Source organism: Nicotiana sylvestris, chromosome 4, assembly GCF_000393655.2.
Source record: "Nicotiana sylvestris chromosome 4, ASM39365v2, whole genome shotgun sequence".
NCBI classification, from domain to species: domain Eukaryota; kingdom Viridiplantae; phylum Streptophyta; class Magnoliopsida; order Solanales; family Solanaceae; genus Nicotiana; species Nicotiana sylvestris.
In genome coordinates, this window is record NC_091060.1 from 83,777,367 (window position 1) to 83,792,766 (window position 15,400).

A 15,400-nucleotide genomic window follows, 5' to 3' on the forward strand; every position below is an offset into this window, starting at 1 on the left:
TGTTAAAGATTGAAGACGGGGGACGGAGGCAATACTAATCAACTGCAACATAATCAATCGAGCCATTTTCAAGAAAAGTGTCCACTCATTACCCACTTTCTCTCAAAGACCACATATCTTTTACACCTACATCATCTCCCACTAAACCTAGCAGCATTTGGTGGTCAATGGTTCAAACTCCACCTCCATAAAATACAAAATGAAAAAAATAAAAAATAAAGAGTTTTTTTCTTTTTCCAAGAAAAGATTTTACGTAGAGAAAAAGAAAACCCTCACTTATTTCTCTCTCTTTAATTATTAAGTTCATGACAGCAAAGATTCTTGTTGCTTGAAGAATAGGTACTACATTGCATATACATAACATAATTTGTTTAAAATGGATAAGGGGAATCTGAGTGAGAAACAAGAGTTAGTGCAACCATGAATAAGCTAGACTGTTTTTTGGTTTCCATATGTAATTTAATTAAACTCTTATTATTAATTAATATTCTTGGTATAGCTTTTTACCTTTTGTTTTGTGTATAAAAGGGCACACTTCCTATATTTTGCATACCCCAGCCTAAAACTAACCCCTTCATTCTTTGTGTGTAGAAAGAAGAGAAGGAGAGAAATGGCAGACCAAATGTTTTGTGGGGCATTTGGCCCATTCCTCAACAAGGTGAAGCCTTACTTGGCTATGGTTTCCTTGCAGTTTGGTTACGCAGGGATGTATATTGTTACAATGATGTGCTTCAAAAGGGGAATGAGTCACTGGATTCTTGTTGTCTATCGCCATGCATTTGCCACCCTTGCTGTTGCACCCTTTGCCATTGTTCTTGAAAGGTAAAATCTCTCTCCTATTCTCTTTTCCATGTAGTTCCTTAATTACTTGGTAGAACCCTCTCTTATTCAGTCACCAAGAAATCGGACGATTTTCCCCCCTTTCATTTCCTCTGGAAGTGCATATATGATCACTTCATATGACCTTGTTTGATCCTAGTTCTCATTTATATTCAACCATATTCAGTGTTGAAGTGTGTAACCATCTTTTTTAAAAGTTTAAGTTCTAGGTATGCAGGATTTTTGTCCCTTTTTTGCCATGGTATCATGTTGAAAATTTTGATAATTTAATTTAAAATCTTAAGTTGTTTGAGGGTGGTACACTAATGTTTATCTAATTATATCCTAATTTGAGAACTTATCAAAAAATTTGACGTTTTCCATCTTGCTGAATAATCTGAATCGCACAATAGAATATAAGTTGCCTACAAGTATCTTACAGAATATTTTTCTTTTTGCTTTCTTTTCTTTTGCAGGAAAATAAGGCCAAAGATGACACTCAGGGTCTTTATTAAAATATTGGCTCTTGGTTTTCTAGAGTATGTGATTCTTTTACACACTTTTATATTCTACTCAATTTACATGTGAACAAATTACTATAAATATATACTCCAAACTGTTTGTTCTCTCATAAAATTTAGTTGTCTATTCAGTCATCCAAACGTATGAGATTCTGATGTCTCTTTTTTCTTATTTATCTTTTACTTCATTTAATAGTTTTCTTTTTCTGTTTTAGCCTTCATACATCATGTATCAAAACTGAATACAGAAACATTATAAGTTGCCCGGCGTTTTCCTACAAGGTTACTCTTGCATGAAAGGGATTATATACGACAGTTAAATGTCAGATGTTCACTATTTTTATTTTTGTCAACTATTAGGAGTCGTTTGGTACCAGGGATAATGTGGGATTAAATTTATACCGCGTTTGGCTGGCGGGTATAAATTTACACGGTATAAATTTAATCTCAGACTTAATCCAGAATATTTCATCTTATCTCACATTATCCCATCAAATTCGGGATTATTTTATCCCACCTCCCATATGGTATAAATTTCGTAAGCGTACCAAACGACCCCTTAGAGCATTTGGAAGGCGACTAAAAAAAATAATGAAAATCCAACTTTAAAATATAATTTAGCAGCTCTATATTGAGCTCCTACTCAATTATCTATATATATTTTTACCTGAATTCTTTCTAACAAATGCAAGATTTAACAATCTATGACTTTGGGAATTGAGATATTTTCCATGTGCCAAAAGATTCTCAATTTTCCATGTGCCGAAAGATTCTCAAACCCTCCTTTATTTACTTTGAAATACGCTTTAAGAGTAATATTAACGAATGTTTAGTTAAATGATACTACTACATATAGTAGCAAAACTTTTATAGCTTCATATCAACCGAAACCCTAACCTATGTTCCTACCCGACTTAAAAAACTTCTTCTTCTCTATTCCTGCTGGGTTTTCTACTTTATAAACTAATTCTTTTTTATTACCTTCATTCACCCACCTGTATTGGCTAGAGCCCATATTGTCTTACATGCTTTATGCCAAGAGAAAAGATGCATTTAACCAATTAATTAATGATCACATCCAACTGAATAAATTAAATACACACTTGCAAAGTACCTTTCTAAAAATCTGTTGTTTTTATGGTCTTTAGAGAGGTACGTCTTTTATTAAAATTTTAATATGTTTGGATGATAGTGTTTCCACAGTTTTCATTCATCTTCTGAGGTTAGCTTTAATTAGTTGAAGGAAAACAATAAGCAACTTCCTATATTAGAAATATCACTAATCATATTATTCTTTGACGTTAAACCTGACAAATAAATCCAATGAAGAACGTCAAAAAATCCTCATTCCAAATTAGAAAGCAAATTCATTTGTTCTATCTGTTTAATTTATTTGAAAAGTTTAAGCTACTAGATATACAAAAATGTTTTAAAATAAGTGAGTGCAGGGTTATAGATTCTATTTGAGAAATCGACACATTGATCAAGAATAAGGCATCTATATTAGTACTATCAAAGTATCGGAGCATACAATGATTCCAAAGAGATATCATTTCACGGAATAAATTTTAAGAAGTTTAGATTTATTTGTTTTACAATTAAATCGAAAGATTTTTAATCCTTATATATGTTTGATGATATATAACTGTTGTTCTAAACGAAAGCTTTTAAATATATGGAATTTCAGGCCAGTTATTGATCAGAACTTGTACTATGTGGGACTGAAGAGCACAACTGCAACCTATGCATCTGCCTTTGTCAATCTTCTCCCTGCCGTCACCTTTATTCTTGCAGTTATTTTCAGGTACTCATTATTTTCCTTTTATCGTAATTTAATTTGTAAAAATAGTACTATTACTCCATTAAAATCAAGAAAGTACCAAAAAAGAGCAAATAAAATGACATGGTGGATTTTGACACCTTTCTTTATCCCATAAAAGATACAGTACTAGTTCATTACACAAGTAATAAATTATAAAAGTATGATCTCACCTAAACAAAGTTGCTGACTTGCTTCCCACTTGGAAAGCAATGATCTCAAAAAAGTTAGTGGTTGCTCCTGTAATATTGACATATAAGTTAAACTCCTAATTATTACTCCGTAGTTGTTATTGTGCTAGCTTTTATTAGTGGCTGAGATATAATTTTCACCAAAAAAATTAAATAAATAAATTTTAAAAAAAAAAACAGCTAAAAAGTAATTCATCATCTAATAGTCCAATATATATATAGCTACTATAGAACAAAATACTGTCGAAAAAATGAAAAACCATATTATAGAAAAGAAATAGAAACTCATGAACATAATTTCTTCCTCTTTTAATTTAACATAATCTTTTCTGGTTCTTTATGACTAGAATTGAGAAAGTAAACCTGAAGAAGAAATCAAGTATGGCAAAGGTGATAGGAACAGCAATAACAGTGGCGGGAGCAATGGTGATGACACTTTACAAAGGCCCAATGTTCAACCTGGTCCCACACTCTCGCGGCGGCAGCCACACTGCAGCCGCCGCGTCCACCCCCGAGAACTGGGTCGCCGGAACCATTGAGCTCATCTCTTGCATTGTTGGTTGGTCCGGTTTCTTTATTGTTCAAGTAAGTTAGTATTGTCTATTTTCAGAATTAGGAAAAATGAATATTTTACTCATTTAAATATTGATATAAATTATTACTACATTTATTTATATAATAATTGAGCAATTTTGCATATGTATACATAGTCGATGACATTGAAGGAGTACCCAGCAGAGCTATCTCTGGCAGCATGGGTATGTGTGATGGGCATAGTGGAAGGAGGAATTGTTGCTCTTATAATGGAACGTGATTGGAATGCATGGAAAATTGGCTTCGACGCTAGGCTCCTTGCTGCTGCTTATTCTGTAAGTTTTTCCTTATTTGCTAAATTATTGTGAAACGTACAATTCTCTTATTTACTAAATTCTTACCACCAAGAAGTATCATTATATAATTTTACTACTATTAGCGACTAATTAGAGCAAGCAATTTGTGTTTGGTCAGGGAATCGTTTGCTCGGGAATTGCATATTACGTGCAAAGTATAGTTAATAAAGTTAAAGGCCCAGTGTTCGTGACAGCCTTTAGCCCTTTGAGTATGGTCATCACTTCTGTTCTTGCTGCTATTATCTTGGCTGAGTCAGTCCACCTTGGAAGGTAATTAAAAACGAAGTTTTTAAATTTAAAGGACAAAAAAGAAGTGTTGTTGCTTTGTCAATTTAATTAATCTAATGATTTCCTGATTCATTTGACAAAAATTTCAGCTGCATTGGAGCAGTTATCATAGTCATGGGACTTTACTCTGTGGTGTGGGGAAAGAGTAAGGAGGGTAAAGGAAATGAGACAGGAAAAGACCAAGAATTACCAGTTGTGGACATCAAAGAAAGGTCAACCATAGTTGACGATATTAGTGATGATGTTACGACTGTGAAATCAAAGGTTCCAGCTGAGAAGAAGGCTTCAATCTTGCAAGAGCTGTAGCATCCAAAAATGAAGCTGTCTTTGCAATTTTAATTTTTGACTTGTTGCAATGTTTAAATTTCTAAGTGTTGCTTTGAAACAATGCACTAATGTTGCCGATTGTTCTTGATGAAAAAAATGTGTAACCTACTTTTTGTGTAAAAGTCAAGGAGTGGTCTCTCCATTTGGGAATGAAAAATGAAAATGTTCTAATTTACCCTTAAAATTAAATGGGTAGTAAAAGCTTCGCGTTCAGCTTTTTATTCTTGATTTTCATCACTTGTTTCTCTTTTAATTTTTTCCTTTGACACATTTGCTTTCATCAATATCTTATAATATAAAACTCTAGACATTGAGGCCAGCAGAGATTATAATTCGACTGATAGTGCACGACATCTGCTTTACAGCAAGTTTGTCAACTAAGGTGGGAGCTTACATAAGGAAGTTGAATTACTATCCTATATAGACTGTGTTTACCAGAAATTCAATTGATGTAGGCTGAAGGAATTAGATGAACTTGAGGCAGATAGTTCTGGAGCTTGCATGCTCAGACTACTTCTATTTTCTTATGTAGTTATTTAGAGCTGTAAATATTCACAATTTTGAGATATAAAATCCGATAATTTGATAAAATAAAATAAAAACTCTAGACACATTCTTTCGGGTCAATTTAACCGGAAGAACAGACAAAATCTTTTATGTAGTCTCTCAAATATAAATCTGACAATATACTACATTGCCATAGTTGGAGTATGCATGTGTGTAAAGATCTAACATTCGTATTTGTTTAACCCTAAAAATAATTTTTACGGCCAAAGCAATAAATTTTGTATTTCAGACGTAACGATCTGACCGGTCATTTTGAGTATTTTAGTATCGTTTTCCCTATTTGATGTTTTATATGTGTGTATTTGTAGTTATGTGACTTGCGGGGGGTGGTTGCCTTTGTTTCGGGAAGTTTTAGATTGACTTGGAACGCTTAGTCTCAAGGTTGGATGCTTAAGTTGTAAGAGTTTATCGGAGTTTGACTTTTGTGTAGACGACCCCGAAATAGTATTTTGGTGGCTCCAATATGTTTGTATGGTGATTTTGGACTTAGGCGTATATCTACATTTGGATTTGGAGTTCCGTAGGTTGATTTGGTTGTACTTGGCGAAAGTTAGAAAGTTGAAGGTTCGAAAAGTTCACAAGTTTGACCGGGAATCAACTTTAATGATATAGGTTCGTATTGTGGTTATGGGAGTGATAGGTCTGTTGTATCAATTGGGAGTTGTGGAGTTGGTTGAACGCGATTTTTGAAGGGCTTTTCATCATAATTGAAGGGGTACGTGCATTTGACTTGATATTATTGTTACAGATATTGATTACCATTTACCTATAGATTATTACACCTAATTTATGTGAATTAAAGGTAAAGGGGATTTTTTTTCCATGGTTTAGGTGTAAGGCCCCATAAATAAATAAAAAATCCTAATGATTTAAGATTTTAAAGTGCGACTTCGGGGTTAATACGCCGTTTCTTCAAGCATAAGTGGTATCACAGTAGCAAATGAGCTCCAAATTCAGTTTTCATTGAAGCATTATATTCTTATTGAAATTTTGGAGCCATAGCAAAAAGAATCGTCGAATTCGGACATCGTATGAGAAAGTTATGCCAGTTTTCGTGTCTTTCCCATCGCTAGTGTCCGGGGTAACGTGGGGCGCTAGCCATGCCGCTGGAAATTTTTGAAATTCTGGAACCACTGCCACAGGCAGCCCTACGCCACCTGTGGTGCTACAATATTAAGTTATATACGGGGTTCATTTTTTCCCAGTTCATTTGGACGAACCTTGGGATTCTTCTTCACTCTCTCGGGACCTCCAACTCCCTTCATCTTCAAGGTGAGTAATCCCTACTAATTGGTGTTTCAATCCATCAATTCCACCCTAAAACTAACTCAATCCTCCATAAAATCCTTAGATTTTCAAGAAATTTCTTCAAGAACTCAAAAGGAGGGTTTTGCAAGATATCTTCCAAAAGGTAATCCTACACCCTTAGGCTTACATGCATGAATTTATTTTGGGAATATGAGTATAAATTAAGTATTGGGAATCATGGGATGGTGATTGGAAGCCATAGTTTCCCAATTTAAATACCTAACCATTGTAGAGATTGAAAGGCATTATTTGATGAAATTTTGTTGGTTGGGTGTGGATGGATGGTCATGCATGTGATGTTGGAAGTTATAAAATATTTAAGAATGATGGCGAGAGGGGATAAATTGTTGGTAAATGATGATAGTTGGATGAACTAATTCTATGGCTATGAGATGTAGAGGTTTATGCCTACTATATATTTGATAAAGTGTCTAAACGGCCTAAACTATGGAATTTGTTACTAATGATGGTTCCATTAGATGTTGATATTATAGATTGAAGTTGCTTAGTGTAGTAGATCGTTGTAGTATTATTAAAGGACGAATTTCAGGTATGTATGGCTAAACCCCCCTCTTCTTAGAATCGAACCCCTGGTATTCGGGTAATTGGTGTAAGTCCCTAAATTGATCAAACAAGAATTGACTGCTATAATGTGTTGTGTTGAAAGATTCGTGTTCAATAATTTCTCTAGATTGTTTACCATGGCATCATGCTATTTGAGAATGTGTTTAAAATGTGGAATATGTGTCGAGAAAGGTCAAGAATTGAATAAAGATTGCTATACTATTGTATGAAAAGCCTCCATGTGATTAGGATTTTCCAAGCTTTTCTCTTATGTGTGCAATGCCTTATATGATAGGCTTTATTGATGTTGATGATAATGTTATTTGAATGTATAAAAAGGAAAACTTGGATTGTAAGATACGGCCAAGAGCCAAGAACGACGTAATAAATGAGGGCACTCGTGCCATGTATTGAAAGATGGGAAGGAAATGTGAATTGTGATGAACGGTTGACAGGATGATGTCTCAAGTGAGATAGCCTAGCCAATCGGGCCGTGATCGGACACCATGCCGCACACATGGTAGTAACTGTGCTGGAAATTGTGGATATGGTTGATGTCTCTGATGAGATGACCTAGCCGATCGGGTTGAGGTCGTACTTTGTGTAGAAACACGGTGGTATTGTGAATTATGGCACATGGCACTACGCTTATCAACCTAATAAAGATGAAAATTGAATCGAGAACTATGTGATCTTACTTGATATTTTTTGTATTTGTTTGAAGCTCTTATTGTACATCATGACTGCTTTCTCTTTGTTTCATTGTTGATTCTATTAAGATAGATGTTTAGCTTTACATACTAGTATTATTTGACAGTACTAACGTCCCTTTTGTCGGGGCGCTACATCTTTAAATGGATGTAGGTGGTTCCATAGCAGACAGTGTTGATCGCAGCTAGTGGCACACCCTCTTTCCAGTTGACTTGATGTGCCCCACATCATTTCGGGGTCATATATCTTTTGTATCTTTTGTTCACTTTCTTATTATATTTTGAGGTATAGCTAGGGCCTTGTTGCCGGCACTTTTATAGCACTCTCTTTTGTATCTACTTAGAGGCTCCGTAGACATTATGTGGGTTGTATATGGGTGTTGGGAAGGTCAATGGATTATGTTGTGTTTTGGATTCTTGTTCCACTAAATCATAAGGTGTGTGTATTTTGAAACTTAACAATGATGTAGCTAATGAAATGGCTTCATAATGTACTTGTATGATCTTCTATTATCTAATTAATGAAATCATGTCTTCTCTTGATCGTAAGTGAGTTGGGTAGAAAGTGTCTAACAGGTTTGCTCAGTCGGGTTCACTCGGTTGAGCGTCGGTCGTGCTCCCCAAGCTTGGAGTGTGACAAACTTGGTACTAGAGCCTAAGGTTTTAAAGTATCCTAGGATGTCTCAGAGCCGTGTCTGGTAGAGCCCTTCTTATCACTGTGTTGTCGACCATATCTACAATTAGGGGCTACTTGGACATTTAGGAATAATACCCTTCATTGTTGGTCTATATCGTGCGATAGAACTGAATGCGAGGTTGTTCTCCTCTAACTCGTGCATTGTTCTAACTTTTAGTAAATGGCACCTAAGAAGAAAGCAAGAATTGGTCAAGAAGCCAATACCACCCTAGGAGTGGCTGTTGATTCTCTACTTGATGGTGTATCCTCCCCCGACTATTACACTGCCTGATTCTTCTATACCAGAACAGACTACACCAGCTCCTACATCTACTGAGGGTGCAATGATCCCTCTCACCAATATTCATGTTCCACCTCCAGCCCCAACTTTCGGTTCTGGAATTTCAGATGGAGATCTTAGGGGAGCTATCCAGATGTTGACACAGTTAGTGGCTTCTCAGTCCCAAAGGTCGAATGTTGCACCCACATCTTCTAGCCAACAAGAGGATTCTACGAGTTCTAGGGTGAACTTTCTCTAGTTAGATTCTCCAGTGTTCACAGGTACTGATCCCGAGGTGGACCCTCAGGATTTCATTGATGAGATGCATAAGACTCTCCGGGTTCTACGCGCTACCGAGACGGAGAGAGTGGAGTTGGCCTCCTATCGCTTGAAAGGGGTGGTATATTCATGGTTTGAGATGTGGGAGGATTCTCGTAATGAGGGGAGCCCTCTGAAGAGGTGGAGTGAGTTTGTGGATGCTTTCATGGACCATTTCTTGCCTACCGAGACTAAGGCAGCCCATGTCGCAGAGTTTGAGAACCTCAAACAGGGTAGTAGGAGTGTGTGGGAGTATCACATGGAGTTCGTGCACCTGTCAAAATATGCCATTCACATGATTCCCACCATGGAGGCCAGAGCTCGTCGATTCGTGCAGGGCCTTAGCCCTTTGGTTATTAATGAGGCTGCCACAGCTGCTCTAAATTCTGATATGAACTATAAAAAAATGGTGCCATTTGCTCGAGATACAAATACCTGCAAGTTGAAGAACATGATGGAAAGAGAGGGTAGCAGAAAGGACCGATCCACGGGCCATCCTGGAGATTCATTTAGTGGGGGAGGATCAATCTTTCAGGAGGATCATCAGAGCCATCTCAGTCCTATGCTCGGTCTTCATCTAGTTCCCCACCAGTAGTGGCTAGTCAGCAGCAGGCTAGTTGTTTCAGGCCCAATCAGGGTAGCAGGGGACCCCACCTGCAGGGCCGATCAGGAGGGAGATTCCAGCAGCAGCGGAGGCCCCCATGCCCCAAGTATGGGAGGATGCATTTAGGGATCTGCTACATGGACCTTCTAGTATGTTATGGGTGTGGGATAAGAGGTCATATTCAGATGGAGTGTCATGTATCCCGCCAGGGTGTGGGCAGGGGCACAGCACACCCATCCAGTTCTGCAGCTGCTACATCTCCAGCACCCCCTCCAGCTCGAGGCTCTCCAGTACTAGCAGGGCGTGGTGCAGCTAGGAGAGGTGCTTAGAGTACAGGAGGATCTAGCCATTTTTATGCTATGAGTGGTCGCCAGAGTGCAGAGCTTCTCCAAATGTTGTCACAGGTATATTGACTGTCTAATCTCATGATGTGTATTCCCTTATTTATCCTGGTTCCACTTTGTCCAATATTACTCCTTATGTTGCTATGGAATTCGAGATAGAACCGGAACAGCTTCATGAGCCTTTCTCTGTATCTATTTCGGTTGGTGAATCTATTATGGCCACACAGGTCTATAGAGATTGTGTTGTCACGGTACGTGGTCACGATACCATGGACGATCTCATTGAATTGGGGATGGTCGATTTTGATGTAATTATGGGGATGGATTGGCTTTATTCATGTTTTGCCAAGCTCGACTGCCGAACTAGAACTATGAGGCTTGAATTTCCTAATGAGCCATCTGTTGAATGGGAGGGGGATAATGTTGTGCCAAAAGGTAGGTTTATTCTTACCTTAAGGCCGCGAAGATGATTAGCAAGGGGTGTATCTACCATTTGGTCCGGGTTACGGACACTGATGCTGAGGCACCTTCACTTGAGTCTGTGCTAGTGATCAATGAATTTTTGGATGTCTTTCCAAATGAGCTCCCTGGGATTCCACCAGACAGGGAGATTGATTTTGGGATTGACATGATGCCAGGTACACATCCCATATTTATTCCTCCTTATAGAATGGCACTGGTAGAATTGAAGGGGTTAAGGGAACAATTGAAGGATTTGTTAGAAAAGGGTTTCATCCGACCGAGTGTGTCACCTTGGGGCACACCGTTTCTCTTTGTAAGAAAGAAATATGGGTCGTTACAGATGTGTATTGACTACTGGTAGCTCAATAAAGTCACAATCAAGAATAAGTACCCTCTACCAAGGATAGATGATTTGTTTGATCAATAGGTGCTAAGTACGTCTCCAAGATTAACTTACGATCCGGGTATCACCAATTGAAGATAAGAGAGAAAGATATTTCAAAAGCAGCTTTCAGGACCCGGTATGGCCACTTTGAGTTTCTGGTAATGTCTTTTAGGCTAACAAATGCCCCGACAACTTTCATGGATTTTATGAATAGAGTCTTCAAGACTTTTCTTGACTCCTTTGTGATAGTTTTCATTGACGACATTCTTGTATATTCACGAAGTCGAGAGGACCATGTCGGTCATCTCAAGGCAGTTCTGTAGACTCTTCATCAACATCAATTGTATGCGAAGTTCTCGAAATGTGAATTTTGGTTTGAATCTGTTACATTCTTGGGTCATGTCATCTACAGAGAAGGAATAAAGGTTGATCCTCAAAAGATTGCGGCGGTGAAGAATTGGCCTAGACCTACAACTCTAATAGAGATTCGCAATTGCTTGGGCTTAGCTGGGTATTACAGGAAGTTTGTGGAGGGGTTCTCTACTCTTGCCTCTCCGTTGACTAAATTGACGCAAAAATCAGTCAAATTCCAATGGTCTGATGCTTGTGAAAGGAGCTTCTAGGAGTTGAAATCAAGATTGACTATTGCGATGGTGTTGACCCTACCAGAAGGTACAGATGGGTTCGTGGTATATTATGATGCTTCAAGGATCGGGCTTGGGTGTGTGTTGATGCAACATGGAAAGGTCATAGCTTATGCTTCTAGACAACTCAAGAATCATGAAAAGAACTATCCAACACATGATTTAGAGCTTGCGGCGGTGGTTTTTGCATTGAAGATTTGGCATTGTCACACCTCTTTTTTCCACCCCGCGAGGGGTGAAGGAGTTTTTTTCAATTAAAGGACAATCGAAACGGGATTTGTTTATTTATTTCAGAGTCGCCACTGGGGAGATTTATGGTGTCCCAAGTCACCGGTTGAATCCCGAATCGAGGAAAGAATGACTCTGTATTACAGTCCGCGAACCAGAAATCCGGATAAGGAATTCTGTTAACCCGGGAGAAGGTGTTAGGCATTCCCGAGTTCCGTGGTTCTAGCACGGTCGCTCAACTGTCATATTCGGCTTGTTTATCTGATTTTTTTTATACAATTATGAGCTTATGTGCAGATTTAACTTTGACCCGCTTTTATCATTATTGTTATTATTATTATTTTATACAAGAATTGCAACATCGTGAAAACGCATCTCGAATCACATCACAACCAGTGTACACGTGATTTGTTGACGCATTTTGACTCCGCCAAGATTGGGATTTGGGTTACATAAATGCACACCCATGTTTAAGAAAATACCCTTATTAAATACGCGCCTAAAGACTACGCGTTGTTATACTTTTTGGTAGGACCGTGAAATTTACTAAACGATCCATCCCAGAATCTAAGTATTTTTTTAAAAAAAATAAAAATAAATAAGATTGGAGGACCCGGCAAATTGTTTTTTGTATTGTTTATATTATTTTTTTTAGCGAAATCCTCTCTTATTTTATGAATATCTTAAAATGACTATATTTTTTTTATTTTTTTATTATTATTTTTTGTCTATAAATATAAAATCAATCTTTACATACTTAAAAATAACATATTAAATACTAGTTTAAAACAAATATTAGTGGAAAGAAATATTACTAAAATTGTAATTATAAATACAATATGGAATTGTCAAATAATTTTTTAAAAGAAACTAATTATCCCATAACCGGATTAAAATCATATTGTTAGATGACTTGAGCTATTGAAATTAATTATTTACATCCACTGAAAATTAGAAACAATCTTGATTACTAATGCGTATTCTTAAAATTTAATTAATTTAACCTTAACTAACCTTGTTTTAATCCAAATCATGTCCTAATACTTGATTCGCAAAATTAAATTAAATTCATGTTTTAACTAAATTTAACTACATGATTTCAATTAACTTAATGTTGGCGATACTAAAACCCTTATAAATAGTGAACTTAGTCAATTTTGCCGAAACTGATTTAATAAAGTCATTTTTTCGTTATTTTATTCTTATTCTAATTATTAGACAGTTTAATCAGTAATGAACATGCTTAAATATATACTACCTAATAATCAGGTTAAAGCAAAGCATTATTTAATACATCGCTACAATATGCCTAATTATGCAAAACGACGGAGATTTACAGAATAATAATACATGAAATAACCTAAATACAATTAATAAAAAAAGAAAAATCTAAATTAAAATTTTAAAATTTCATTCTTCATTTCAGCTTAGAAAATGCCAAAATTACAGTTGTGTACCTGATATTGTCAATATAAGAAGAAGAAAGTCAGCCACGTAGTACGTAACACAGCAACAACAATAATAACCAGCAATCCAGTCAACAGAAATCCAGTGACAGATTTGAAAATCAAAATAAAATCCAGAAACACCGACAACAAACGACAGACAGAAGCCAATGGAATCTTTTCAGATTTGAAAGACTAATTAATGTTTAATCCTTAATTTCTAAACCCGTATATCAGAATATTTATCAGGTGTATACTACTCTCTCTTTTAATTTCCAGCTCCTTTTTTATTTGTATTTTTTCTTTTTCTTTCTTTTTTTTTGAAAATTTTAATATTTTTCGTAATTTTTCTTTCTCTCTCTTCAATCTTCAGCCCTTTTTTCTCTCTCTCTTTTCTCTTCTTCCTCCTTTTTTTTTTTTAAAAATCTGATCAAGTTCCTCTATTTATCCCCATCTTTCAACATTTTTTAAACATAAAAACTCGTTAACTTCCCACTCATCCCCCTTTTAATCCTACTACCTAATGTCTTGTCCCCCACTACATTAAACAAATACCCCATTATATCTTGTCCTCCATGCTTATATTAAACAATTGCATTATTCTCCACCATTATATCTTGCCCCCCCATTATTGATTATTTTAATATTATCTTAATCTTAATGGACAGAACACTCAAAATAAATATTTATTCAGAATTTTAATTTCAAAAATACCCCTCTGACCTTACTGAAATTATCCTTTTGACCCTGAAAATATTGTAATTTACCAATCTACCCCGTCAGCTATAACAAGTTCAACTAATCAATTCTAACCAAAATATAGCAGCTATAACCAATTCCTAATCAGATTTTATGAACAAACTCAAACTAAATGATGAACAACAAAGAAAACTTGAATTATTTTGACTGAACAATATCTTTTAACAACACATATATTTTCAGATTCAATAACATTAACAAATTGAACATAACAAACAAGTAGATTTGAATTTCTAAATTCAATAATCATTTGAACTTTAAACTAAATCCAACAACATTACAACCAAGATAAATATTCATATTAAATCAAGAATTAAAACATAAACTCACATTAAATCACCGTATTAAGAACGAACTTCAAACAAAAGATGAACACGAATTAAATCTAAGCTAATCAACAAAGATGGATGATCCAAGCGATTAAACAAACATATTTCTATATTACAACTAAATTCTTTTAAACGAAATAAAAACAAACCGAAGAAGAAATAATTAATTGAATTTTAACTTGAATCTAACAACATTAAATTTCTAAAAAAATACATAAAAACACATGAAACAAACTGAAGGAATAATTGATCAAATTTCAATTTGAATCTAACAATATTAAAATTAAACTAAATTTTTTTAAAAAAAAAACACATGAAACACACTGAAAAAATAATTAATTAAATTTCAATTTGAATCTAATAACATTAAAATTAAACTAACAATTTTTTTTAATAAAAACACATGAACAAACTAAAAAACTATTTAATTAAACGATGAACACGAACAAAACAAGAATCAAACATTTACCGATTTTAGATCCGAGAATATAAAAACAAAATACGGACAGAAATGAAATTTAAACCAACTAACCGGATCGGAACGACGATGAACTCGAGTCAAGTCTGCCAATGACCTAACGGATCTCGACTTCAACGAAACTCACCTTCCTTTTAAACTCGATGAACTCAAAACGACAAACGACGACCTCGACGGATTGAAACTGAAGAACAACAAGGCAGCAGCCATGAGAGCTCGAGCTCGAGCTCGAAGAAAACTGACAACGATGAAGGGCGAAGCAGCAGCAGCAACGAAGCAGTTAACAGCAGCATGAACTGGAAGTTCTAGTGGTCGTCCGACATGGAAGCAGTGGTACGTCGGAGCAGCAGCAGGTGGACGCAGCGGGCAGCAGTTGTGGTGGTTTGGGCATGACGACGATGGTCGTTTGGAGCTGGGTGTTCATGGTGCGATGAAGAAGATGAA

At 36.0% G+C, this 15,400-nt stretch overlaps 2 protein-coding genes across 2 annotated transcripts; both read left to right on the forward strand.

Annotated features, from left to right (window-relative positions):
- Window positions 1-541: 541 nt before the first annotated feature.
- Window positions 542-5,030, forward strand: LOC104218545 (WAT1-related protein At4g08300-like). Its single transcript, XM_009769072.2, has 7 exons — window positions 542-822; window positions 1,296-1,358; window positions 3,028-3,144; window positions 3,698-3,935; window positions 4,061-4,219; window positions 4,359-4,510; window positions 4,618-5,030. Exons 1-7 carry the CDS (start codon window positions 611-613, stop codon window positions 4,832-4,834), a joined length of 1,158 nt encoding a protein of 385 aa, XP_009767374.1. The 5' UTR covers window positions 542-610; the 3' UTR covers window positions 4,835-5,030.
- A 3,907-nt stretch (window positions 5,031-8,937) lies between these two features.
- On the forward strand, window positions 8,938-10,211 carry LOC138889779 (uncharacterized). Its single transcript, XM_070173114.1, has 3 exons — window positions 8,938-9,196; window positions 9,242-9,745; window positions 9,814-10,211. The coding sequence occupies exons 1-3, from the start codon at window positions 8,938-8,940 to the stop codon at window positions 10,209-10,211; spliced, it is 1,161 nt and encodes a 386-aa protein (XP_070029215.1).
- The last annotated feature ends 5,189 nt before the right edge of the window (window positions 10,212-15,400 follow it).

Excerpts from the sequence above, each read along its gene's own strand:
- LOC104218545 (XM_009769072.2), top strand. The coding sequence starts at position 611 with ATGGCAGACCAAATGTTTTGTGGGGCATTTGGCCCATTCCTCAACAAG. Across the intron at positions 1,359-3,027 it reads TTGGCTCTTGGTTTTCTAGA|GCCAGTTATTGATCAGAACT; the intron begins GTATGTGATTCT and ends ATGGAATTTCAG. Across the intron at positions 3,145-3,697 it reads ATTCTTGCAGTTATTTTCAG|AATTGAGAAAGTAAACCTGA; the intron begins GTACTCATTATT and ends CTTTATGACTAG.
- LOC138889779 (XM_070173114.1), top strand. The coding sequence starts at position 8,938 with ATGGTGTATCCTCCCCCGACTATTACACTGCCTGATTCTTCTATACCA. Across the intron at positions 9,197-9,241 it reads CCAACAAGAGGATTCTACGA|GTACTGATCCCGAGGTGGAC; the intron begins GTTCTAGGGTGA and ends CAGTGTTCACAG. Across the intron at positions 9,746-9,813 it reads GAACATGATGGAAAGAGAGG|GAGGATCATCAGAGCCATCT; the intron begins GTAGCAGAAAGG and ends TCAATCTTTCAG.